Source organism: Mus caroli, unplaced genomic scaffold (assembly GCF_978045245.1).
Source record: "Mus caroli unplaced genomic scaffold, Mus_caroli_1 scaffold_12, whole genome shotgun sequence".
NCBI lineage: Eukaryota > Metazoa > Chordata > Mammalia > Rodentia > Muridae > Mus > Mus caroli.
Genome location: NW_028227267.1, coordinates 66,517,528 through 66,529,784, shown reverse-complemented (window position 1 = coordinate 66,529,784; position 12,257 = coordinate 66,517,528). Strand labels below are relative to the sequence as shown.

Below are 12,257 nucleotides of genomic sequence, written 5' to 3'. Positions count from 1 at the left end.
TTGCCATCCTTGAATGTAGAGTTGAAGGGTTTAAACACAAGCAGAAGTTGCTGCTTCTGAGTGTTCAGCTTCTTCTCGGGTTGGCTCTGTAGTACTGACAACAACAGAGAGCAGTGTTGTATGTTTAGTCAGATGAAATGCTTTTTGTCTGTTTGTAGCTTTTATTTGCCTAGCAGTTCTAACTGGCACAACAGCCAGCTTTCAGGACTACCACAGCAGTACAGTGATAGGGCTCATGGGATCGTGTTTAAGAATAAAAAACAAACAAACAAAAAAACCCCACAAGATGGGACCAAGGATGTAGCTCAGTTGGTAGAGCACCTCCCTGGCATGCACAGAACCTGGGATTTGATTCGAAGCACTATTTAAACCAGATGTGGATGCACAGATCTGTAACCCTAGAGCTATGGAGGTAGAGACAGGAGAATCAAGTTCACTATTCATCTTTGACTATATAGCAAGTTTGAGACCAGCCTGTTTAAAAAAAAAAAAAAAAAAGTAAAAAGACAAAACCCTAAACTTCTTATATCCTTAAATGATCTTTTTTTTTTTTTTTTCCTGTAAAATCTGTGAGCCAGTGTTCCCGTTCCCTTTAACCTTGGCTATATAGGTAGCTGAGTAAACTTTGAAAAGTGCTGGGGAGAAGGCTCAGCTGGGAAAGTGCTTGCTGTGTGAACATAAGGACCTGAGCTTGAATGTCCAGCAGCCTTGTAAAAGCTGGGCGAAGTGGTCCTCATCTGCAACCCATGTCTGTAATCCCGTCATTCCTGTTGGGATCTAGGAAGTAGAGGTGGGTGAGTCCACAGATGCTCGCAGGTGAGCTAACCTGGTGTATGCACCAGCTAACAAGCAACCAGAAACTGGTCTTGAAGGTGTCTCAAGGTTGTCCTCCAACTTGCATTCTGTGACACATATGTTTCCAGTCACACTAATGCACAAACAAAATAGAAAATAATTTTTAAAATTAAATTTAAAATTAATAATAAAATCAACCAACAAAACAAACAAAAACTGGAAACTGATAGATGGCTTATCAATTAAAAGTACATGTTAGTTTTATAGCAGTCTACAACTTCAGTGCCAGGGGGTCTGATGCCTTCTTCTGATCTTTATAGGGACCAACCAGCACACACTATACCCCCTTCCACACACCATATATATATACACACACACACACACATATGCAGGCAAACAAAGTCATACATATAAGATAAAAATAAATCTTTTGAAAATATAACTTGGTGGCTGGAAAGATGGCTCAGCAGTTAAGAGCACTGACTGCTCTTCCAAAGGTTCTGAGTTCAAATCCCAACAACCACATGGTGGCTCACAACCATCCATAATGAGATCTGATGCCCTTTTCTGGAGTGTCTTTTTTTTTTTTTTTAAATATTTTATTTATTTATTCATTATATGCAAGTACACTGTCGCTGTCTTCAGACACTCCAGAAGAGGGAGTCAGATTTCATTACAGATGGTTGTGAGCCACCATGTGGTTGCTGGGATTTGAACTCTGGACCTTTGGAAGAGCAGTCGGGTGCTCTTACCCACTGAGCCATCTCACCAGCCCCTTCTGGAGTGTCTTAAGACGGCTATGGTGTACTTACATGTAATACATAAATAAATCTTTAAAAAAAAAAGTAAATATAATTTACTGGGTAAGATGGAGCACACCTTTAATTTCAGCACTAATGAGGCAGAGTCTAGTGGATTTCTGTGAGTTTGAGGCCAGCCTGGTCTACATAGTAAGTTCCAGGTAAGCCAGAGCGGCATAGTGAGACCTTATTTTAAATAAAAATTAAAACCTGGAAAAACACAACTATTTTTTGGTATTATGCTATATATCAATTGATAGATTTTTTGTTTACTATTTGTTGTTGTTGAGACAGGCTGTCTCTATATAGCCTTGGCTGCCCTATGAACTCACTGTGTAGTCCAGACTGGCTTGAAACACACAGAAATCCACCTGCCTCTGCCTCCTGAGTGCCATGACTGTATGCTGCCAAGCCTAGCCAAATTTATAGACCTTTTTAATGTTTTTTTTCAGACTATATTAATATCAAGTTTATTGGGAAGCTGCTCTTGGGTGGGCAAGTTCACTGGCCCCAAGGACATAGGCCAAGGAAGTTGCCACGGGGAAAGGAAGGAGGGGAGGGAGAGTGAAAGAGAAAAGGCAAGCACACAGAGAAGAGGGGAAGAGGGGAGAACGAGAGTGTATTTATTATCGTATGTGTTTGGGTGCGTTGTCTGTGTGTAATTCTGTGCACCACACACATGATTGGGGTCAGAGCGGGCAGAAGAGAGCATTGGATCCCCTGCTGCCGTGTGGGCACTGGGAATTGAACCTGGATCTTCTGAAAGAGCAGCCAGTACACTTAACTGCAGAGCCATCTCTCCATCCATGTAAATTTTAGCTCAACTACACTTACTTTAAAGAATAATAAGATGTGGTATTATGTATTGAAAAAAATTATGAAATATTTTATCCATTTTAAAAAAATACTACCTTTGCATTTGTTTTGTATATACGTGTGTGTGCTTGTGTGTGTGTGTATATACATACATGTGTGTGCTTGTGTGTGTGTGTGTGTATACATGCTACAGCGTGTATGTGGAGGTCAGGAGACAACTTGTAGAAATGGTTCTTTCCCTCCACTATGTGGGTCCCGGGGATCAAACTCAGGTTCTCAGGTTTGGCAACAGGCCTTAGCAGTTTCTCCCATTAGTGCAGAATGGTCTCACCAGCTGATAGCTCTTATTCTTATAACATGGGTAGGATTTGGAGAAGGTGAGTTTTCATTTACAAAGCCATTATCTCTAGATTCTAATCCGTTTCTTAGGATAACCTTAGTAATTAATTACCTTTCCCTAGGATTCTGTAGGTTTGGTGTCCATGTTCCGTGGCATGGGTCTTGACACAGCGTTCCGGGCTCCTTCAAAACGAGAAGTGCCTCCTTTAGGTATGTAGACTTCAACTGGAAATATGGAGGAATGTGTGGTTTCTTAGTTCCTGTGTCCAATGGTCTTCAGAAACCTAACTGTGCAATATGGTCAGCTCACAGTAACTGCTGAGGTTTGACTCTTGCAGGTAGAGGAGTTCTAGGTCGAGGATTGTCTGCTAACATGGTCCGCAAGGACAGAGAAGAACCCCGTTCCTCTTTGCCTGATCCTTCGGTGCTGGCAGCTGGGGACAGCAAACTGGCAGAGGCTTCTGTTGGTTGGAGTAGGTGGGTAAAGTCACTTTGTCCTGTAACCTCAAGTGTCAGATGCAAAGAGAGGCTCTGAGACAGGTGTGTTCCCAATGAGTGTTCCTTAGACAGGCATCCACGGCGGTGGTTACTGGGAATGGTGACAGGGTGCTGCTCATCCAGGCTGTCATTGGGAAGGGAGAGTAGTTCCCACTGTACACCTCAGAGCTCCACTTACCTCGTTACAAGGTCCCCTGATAGTAGATAGGAGTCACATTCCCCTCAGTTCTGCCTAGGAAGGCAACTCTGAGAGGGCATACTGAGAGTGGCTAATGAATGGGTCATTATTTTAAGAGAATCTTAAGGCTGAGCTTGGGCTCCTTTGGGCATCCCCTTCAAGAAAAGAAAGGTGGGCCATAGCTGCACACAGGAGCCTCCTTGGGAGTGCATGTACCCTGTTGCCAACATGGTTGTCCTAGGAGACCTTGGAAACAATTTTGCAGAGGCTTTCATGTCTCTGATCTTAGTGCTATCTCCAGTCTAGGCTCCAGACAGGTATGTGTGGTACCCTTGGGAAGCCCCAGGGCTGTAGCCAAGGGTTCACACTGGCCAGGTCATCATGTCCATCCTCATCAAACTACAGAATAAGGAACATTTCATTGAGGTCCTGTGTAGAGCCAAGTTCAAGATCCCTGGGTGCCAGCAGATCCCTACCTCAAAGAAGACCCATGCTTCACTAAGTTTGATGCAGATGAATTTGAAGACATGGTAGCTGAGAAAGGGCCCATCATGGCTAGCTGTGGGGTCACATATACTCCAGTAATGATCCCCTGAACAAGAGGTGGGCCCTGCACTCCTGGGGGCTTCTCTGCATTGTCCTGCACCCCACCTAATCATATTCACTAATAAATTTCACATTTAATTTTTAAAAATAAAAGGAATGATAAACTTGAGGGGATAGTCTAGATGTGGTGCAGACTAGAAAAGCCTGGATTTCCCTCGTTCTCATTTCAGAATGCTGGGAAGAGGTAGTTCTGAGGTCTCTCTGTTACCACTGGGAAGAGCAGCCAGTAGTATAGGCAGAGGAATGGACAAACCTCCCAGTGCCTTTGGCCTCACAGCTCAGGATCCCCCACGGCTGCCACAGCCTCCAACTCTGTCTCCGACTTCACTGCACTCTGCCGATCCCCCTCCAGTCCTGACTATGGAACGAAAGGAAAAGTGAGTTAAGATCACCTGGTCTGAAGGAGGGATGGCAAGAAAGGGGTTCCCTGCAGCCTGCTCTCGGGCTGCTGGATAGAAATGTGGATATTGTTCTGAGTCCACATTGTTCTGGGGTGATAGGGGCCAGAGTGTTTTGCCTTTTGATAGAGGAGAGATAGATAAAGAGATTCCTGAAGAAGTCAGTAGGCTTTTAACAGTGAATATAAACGGTTGGGTGCTCCCAGTAAGCAGACTCACACCTTGTCACTTGCTTCCATGTGAGAGTGACAGATCTCGGTCATGTTGAAGATAAGGAAGTCACCTAGAAGGAGTATCAACGACACCTCATCTCATTCTAGGGACAAATCCTTTGTTCTTAAGTAGCTGGCCTTGTTTATTATAGTGAGATTGTAGGGCAGCCCGGATGACTTTGCTGTGTGATTAGACATGGCTGTGTTGGTATATCTTGACTCCCAGTTTGTGTATCTGTAAGTTAAGTGGACAAAAATTTTCCAGTTGATGGGGCTGCTTAGCTGGTTATTGACCCCAATATGATGTGTTTTGTTTTGTTTTTATGTAGTCCCAGGTGGCCTTGAACTCCAGGGCTCAAGGGATCTTCTACCTTAGCATCTAGAGTAGATAGAACTAAGTTGTATATTATCATGCCTGGCTTGTTCTCCCCCCACTCTTTCTTTCTCTTTTTCTTTCCTTTTTTTCCCCCCAGAGAGCTTTTGGTCAAGCAAGGATCAAAAGGAACTCCTCAGTCTTTGGGACTGAACCTCATCAAAATCCAGTGTCATAACGAAGCAGTTTATCAGTACCATGTGACTTTCAGGTGTGTACAGCTGTTTTGTTCCCTTGTGCACTTGCTAGAGGATAGGGATGGTTTAGATAACTCAGTACTACTGAGAACTACTCCCGACTGCTCTCCTGTAGGCTGGACTCATGGTTCTGGGGGAAGTCCACAGTATTCATGTGTGCTTTGGCTCATTTCCTAATTCAGGTTTGGATTTGATAGATTCAGGCTTGTGGTATGAAGCTAGAAATGGGTTTAATGTGGAGGTAATGGGCTGTAATCTCGGGGCCTATGGCTTGCATGGCTCTTCCAATGGCCTTTCTGTTGTTGTGGCTGTGCTGGTGCCTGAGCCCAGCGTTGCACACATGCTGGGCAAGTGCCACTACCAAACAGCACCTAGCACCCTTCCATCACTGCTTGGCTCATCCTCATAATATTTTTATTCCTTTTATTAAACTTCTACCACTTGTATAAGATCCATAACTCTGAATCCTGGGCCTTCCTGTACATATATTATCATAATCGACATTAGTGTCTCTCCAGCAACAGTCCAGGATTAAACTCAACGGTATGGGGATAGAGTCATGGCTCAGTGCTTAAAAGTATATGCTGCTCTTGCAGAGGACCCGAGCCTGGTTGCCAGCACCCTTCTGGGATAGCTCACAACCACCTGTAAGTTCAGCTCCAGGTGAACCTAACATCACACCTGAACATAGACACATACACACACAAATGATTAAAAGTAAAACCAATAAACCTTACAAATTAAACTCAGCTTGAAATCAAAGGAAAGAACTTTAATTTTATACCAACATTTTAGGATTTTTCCTACTTTTGAAGTGTTAAGGTTCATAGGAGTTTATGTTTTTTTTTGTTTTGTTTTTTTGTTTTTTGTTTGTTTGTTTGTTTTTGTAAGATCATAGGAAAGCCTGGGCTAGAGGTTATTGGCTGGAAGCATGAAAAACAAATGTTTTGAAATTTATTTGAAATGCAATGATAGAAACTTGCATTTTGCCGGGCGTGGTGGCGCATGCCTTTAATCCTAGCACTCGGGAGGCAGAGGCAGGTGGATTTCTGAGTTCCAGGCCAGCCTGGTCTACAAAGTGAGTTCTAGGACAGCCAGGGCTATACAGAGAAACCCTGTCTCGAAAAACCAAAAAAGAAAAAGAAACCTGCATTTTTCTTATAGTTATAACCTTGGAAGAGAACATGTTTTCCTTTGTGTACACGCTGTGACATTAACTGACATATCTAAGACATCACCTACTTGTGAGAACATGTAAGAGTCCCTTTAGCAGCATTTCCTAACTTACAGTCACATGCTCTAATGTGCTGTGGCATACTCACTGAGGCTCACTCTCCCAACCGAGCTCTGCTGTCTTGACAGGCAGCCCCCATTCCTCATCTCTTACCAGCATCACCCTACTCTGTATGGTTGCTTTTGTATTCCACCTGTAAGTGAGAGCTTTAACAAAGATTTTAAATTATGTGTATTTATGTGTCTCTGTGTGGGTATGTGCACATGTGTGCAGGTATACAAAGAGGTCAGAGATGTCAGATCCACTTGGAACTTAGAGGCAGCTGTGGACACAGGTTCTGGGAACAGAGCTCAAGTCCTCCTCAAGAACAGTACATGTTCTTTGTTGTTTTTTGTTTGTTTTGTTTTTTCCAGTCAGGGTATCCTGGCTATAGACCAGACTGGCCTTGAACTCAGAGATCTGTTTGCCTCTGCCTTATGAGTGCTGGGATTAAAGCCTTGTACCACCTAAGAACATGTTCTTGACCACTGGCTTATTTCACATAGGATAATGTCCTGTAGGCTCACCCATTCAGCAAATGACAGAGTCATTTTTACAACTGCAAAAATGAGATATAGACACATCCTGTAACCCCAGAACTTGAGGCTGTGTTACGATTCCTATTGCTGAGATGAAACACCATGCCCAGAAGCATGTTGGAGAGAAAAGGAGGATTTACACTGCCATATTGTTGTTCATTATTGAAGGAGGTCAGGACAGGAACTCAAACTTAGCAGGAACATGGAGGCAGGACTGATGCAGAGGTCACGCAGGGGTGCTGTTTACTGGCTCACTTCCCATGGCTTGCTCAGCCTGCTTTCTTATAGAACCCAGGATCACCAGTCCAGGGATGGGCCCCATCCACCATGGGCTAGGCTCTCCCCCATTGATCACCAATTGAGAAAATGCCTTACAGCTGGATCTCATGGAAGCATTTCCTTAACTGAGGCTCCTTCCTCTGTGGTGACTCTAGCTTGTGTCAAGGTGACATAAAACTAACCGTACAGAAGCCAAAGCAGAATTATTACTCATTCAAGGCCAGTCTGGCTACATAGTAAATTCCTGGCTAGAGTGAGATCTTGTCTCATATATGTGTGTATGCATGTATGTATGCATGTATAGATGTGTGTATATATATGTATATTTGATATACTCTGATAATTGGTCAGTGTTAAGAATTAAATGATAGTGAAATGCTCAGTTCTAACAAGATAATTATATCACTCCTACCATGCATCAACTAACAACATGGAAAAGGGGATGGAGAGAATGTAAGAGCCCATGGATAGAGAAGTATGTTGCTTAAAGAACTTCTAAACATGGCATGGCCATTGTGTTGATGATTTCATTGCAGGGTGGTCATCTTGCATAACAACACAAAATTGGCCTGGTAGCACTTTATCATGGAGGAGGAAGGGCTGATGAGAGGCCCTATGAGACACTGGTAGTTGATGGTCATTGGAAAAAGTGGTTTAATTTTCTTCACTGGTGTAGTCATTGAAAATTTGCCCATGTTCCAGTAAATAACATCATGCAAACAATCCCATGAAACTCAGTGGGCCATACACAAAGACATGACAGTTGGGGACTAGAGCTGTGCACCAAAGTTACAAGCACTGGCTGCTCTTTCAGAGGACCAGGGTTCAATTATATGTAAGGTGGCTCACAACCATCTGTAACTCTAGTCAAGGGATCTGATACTCTTCTGGCTTCTATGGGCACCAGACACATACATGGTACATAGATATATATGGACAGAACACATAATAAAAAGTTTTAAAATTTAAAAATTTTCCATGAAAGTAGGCAGGGGAACTTCTTTTTAAAATAAGAAGGAAACCCTTACTGGTTTTTGTTTGTTTTTTTATTGTGATGCTTTTTAAGCATTTATACAATTTTTAAAAATATATTCTTCTCTGATAAAATACATCCCAACCATGACTTCCCCTCTCTATTCCTTCCAGTCCCTGCCACCTTCCCTTTCCCCAGATCCACTGCCCTCTCTGCCTTTCCCAAGAAAAGAACAGGCCTCCCAAGGACATTAACTGAACATGACCCAATAAAATACAGTAAGACTAGGCACAAAACCCTCGCATCAATGCTAGGCAAAGCAACCTAGTAGAAAGAGAAGGGTCCAAAGAGCAGGCAAAGGAGTCAGAGACACCTTCACTCACATTGTTAGTCCATAAAACCTCCAAAGCCAACAAGGACAACAGATATGCAGAGGACCTAGCACAGACCCATACAGGCTCTACTATTGCTGTTCCAGCCTCTCTGAATTCCCAGCAGTCCTGCTTAGTCTATTCTGAGGACTGTGCTCTCTGCTGTCTTAGATACCTTTGGTTCCCACAATTCGTCACCCTCTTCTGCAGGGTACCCAGAGCTCTCAGGGAAGGGCCCAATGGAGACCTCCAATTTAGATAGTCTCTTTGCCTAATGTTTGGTGGTGGGTCTATGCATTTGCTTCTGTCAGCTGCTGGAGGCAGCCTCTCTGATGACGACTGAATTATGCGCTGATCTATGAGTATAACCTACTATCATTAGAAATAACTTAATTTAATAATTAATTTAGTTATTTACTGGCCAGTCATGTTTGATTCTATCCTAAGTCTTTGGGCTCTCTAGCCTCTGGTTCCTGCTAATCCAGACAGTGTCAGGCATGGGCTCCCTCTTTTGTGTGGGACTCAAGTTAGACCAGTCATTGGTTGGACACTCCTACAAGTTCTGTGCCACCAGCTGCCCCAGTACATCTTGCAGGCAGAATAGATTGTAGGTTGAAGGTTTTGTGGCTGGGTTGGTGTCTGAGTTCCACTACCTGTAACATTTCCTGGTTACGGAAGATGGATGGTTCAGGCTCTATATCCTCCATAAGTAGGAATCCTTGCTAGGGTTACTCTTCAAGATTTAGAGTGTTTCCTCTGCACTAGGTTTCCCATTCCCTTCCCTGCAATGCCCTCCAATTCCAGGCTTCTTTCTCTATGTTCTCTGTCTCCATCCCTCCCCACCCTACCTGATATCTCCCATTCCCATTCCCACTCATCCCCAGTCCAGCCACAAAATCTAATTTTTCTTCCCAGGAAGATCCATGCATCCCCTCTTGAGCCTTCCTTGTTGACTTAGCCTCTCAGGGTCTGTGGATTGTAGCATAGTCGTCATTTACTTAACAGCTAATGTCCACTTATGAGTATATACTGTGCTTATTTTTGGGGTCTGGGTTACCTCACTCAAGTTGACTTTTTTGTTATTGTTTGTTTCATCCATTTGCCTGCAAATTTCATGATGCCATTTTTTAAATAGCTGAGTAATACTCCATTGTGTAAATCTACCACATTTTGTAATTCATTTTTCAGTTTAGAGCTATCTAAGTTGTTTCCAGTTTCAGGCTGTTATGAATAAAGCTGCTATGAACATAGTTGAGCAAGTGTCCCTGTGGTAGGATGGAGTCCTTTGGGTATATGACAAGGAATAGCCTTGATTCAATTTGTGCCTAGTCTTACTGTATTTTATTGTGTCATGTTCAGTTAATGTCCTTGGGAGGCCTGCTCTTTTCTTGGGAAAAGCAGAGAGGGCAGTGGATCTGGGGGAGAGGGAAGGTGGTGGGGACTGGAAGGAGTAGAGCGGGGAAGCCATGGTTGGGATGTATTGTATCAGAGAAGAATATATTTTAAAAAATTGTATAAATGCTTAAGGGTTTGAGGTAGATCAATTTCCAATTTTTTGAGGAACTACCATATTGATTTGCATAGTGGCTGTGCAAGTTTTCACTCTTACTAGCAATGGAGGAGTGTTTCCCTTGCTCCACTTCCTCACCAGTGTGAGCTGTCCCTTGTATTTTTGATCTTAGCCATTCTGACACATGTAAGATGGAATCTCAAAATGACCTGCCTGGACTTCTGGTGGCCATCATAGCCTCTAGTGGAGCAGGGAATCTCTACTCCAGTTGAGGGCTGGCACATTGCCATGAGAAGGAAAGGGGAGATTGGGTAGAATGGAGGGCTACCAAGAGAGAGGGGGGGTCCATGAGTGGGTGGCTGGTCTGCTTGGGGTTCCAGAATGACTCTGGTGGAGCAGGGCGTCTCCACCCGAGTGCAGGAGGGAGTGTCTTAGAGGAAGAACCACTGTGCTGGAGAGGGGCAGGCCATGCGGGACGGTCCTGCCGTGAGAACTACTAAATTCATTATATTACATGCACAGAACTTTCAGAGGAATAATAAAGGATACAGCATGGAATTCATTCTGTTGTGTTTCACACTTTCTGTATCTACCTGCTGATAAATGTGTCTTAGCTGTCGTGAATTTGTAAAGCAAATCTAGGTATGTGTGTAGATGTTTCTTTGAAATAATCAGTTGTAGATCTTTTAGGTCTATATCCATAAGTAGAATTACTGGGTTATACATATTTTTAAATATATATCTCCATATGTGCACACATATAAAGTCCAGAAAACAACCTCAGGTGTCATCTTCAGGAAGGCCATTTACTTCTCTTAAAAAAAGGTCTTTCATTGGCCTGAATTTCACCAATTAGGCCAGAGTGTATGGCTAGCAGACCCCAGAGATCCTGCTGACCATGAGACTACAAGCACATGCCATGCAGGCCTGAGAGATGGGTGAATGGTTAAGCACACTGGCTGCTCTTCTAGAGGATGTGGGTTCAGTTTCTAACACCTACACAGTGGCTCACAACCATCTAGACCTCCAGTCCCAGTGTATCAGACACTGTGTCTGGCCTCCACAGGACCTGTACACACACATGGTGCGCACCCATCATGCCCTGTGTATTTACCTGGGTTCTGGGGTTGAATGCTTGTGCTTACAAGGAAAGAAGTTACCAACGAAGACACTGCCTCAAGATCCACCAGACTCTTCTCCAAAATGGCTCTACTAAGAAATGTGCATTTTGGAAGAACAGCTACTAAATGTGGAAAAAGTGGAATGGAAAAAGAGAAGAAATGATGGTTGGGAGGAAAGGACCCAGAAGTATTGTAACAACCCAAGAAAGGATCCATCTGGATGTGGGCAACATGATTGATTTAGACAAGAAAAACAAGAAAAAAATGAATTTGATTTGCTTTCAGTGTATTCTTGATAGTTTTCTGTGGACTCTATTAGAGTTACAGAGAAAATGCCTAAGATTAAAAGAACCAGGAAGAACATAGACCATAAGAAACAGCCAGTGAACCTACCACTCATTTCAAAAGCTGCAAAGAAGGATGATAAAGAAGGCAGCAAGATTTCCTACCAGGGAGCCGGGCAGTGCTGGTGCAAGCCTTTAATCCCAGCACACAGGAGGCAGAGGCAGGTGATCTCTGTGGTTCCAGTTTAGTCTACAAAGCAGCAAATACCAGGACAGCCAGGGCTGTCACACAGAGAATCCCTTTCTCCGAAACAGCAGCGGCAGCAGCAGCAACCACCTCCAACCACCACCTCCCATTTCCTACAAGGGAGAAGGAAACAGCACAACTCACATTTGATGGAAAGGGAAGGAGGCAGTGAAGACAGCCAATGGAATCCCTCTCACAGCAGGGACTGTGAGAGGAGGGCTGTATGTCAGAGGGAAGAATGGTTTTGTTAAGGACAGACTGTATTCTGATGAAGCAGGAAGGATTTCTTGCATTGACTAGGCCATAAAGAAGCCATGGGTTTGTAGGGCTGGAGATTTGTATGATCTAAGTGGTGTTTGTATGTGAGCATGCACTGCCTTGGGCAGTGTTCTCAGCTGCTATCAACCTTGTTTCTTAATCAGGCCCTCTTGAGTTCGAGGCCATCCTG

At 43.6% G+C, this 12,257-nt stretch overlaps 1 protein-coding gene and 1 pseudogene across 1 annotated transcript in view; both read left to right on the top strand.

The window, feature by feature from the left end:
- Piwil2 (piwi like RNA-mediated gene silencing 2) overlaps positions 1-12,257 on the top strand; it is a 57,387-nt gene that overhangs the window by 2,947 nt on the left and 42,183 nt on the right. The window contains exons 3-6 of the mRNA XM_021182115.3: positions 2,873-2,960; positions 3,089-3,227; positions 4,203-4,409; positions 5,116-5,226. Coding sequence (XP_021037774.1) covers positions 2,873-2,960; positions 3,089-3,227; positions 4,203-4,409; positions 5,116-5,226 — 545 coding nt within the window. The remainder of the gene's footprint in view (positions 1-2,872; positions 2,961-3,088; positions 3,228-4,202; positions 4,410-5,115; positions 5,227-12,257) is intronic.
- Positions 3,573-3,685, top strand: LOC115029278 (small nucleolar RNA SNORA70; annotated as a pseudogene).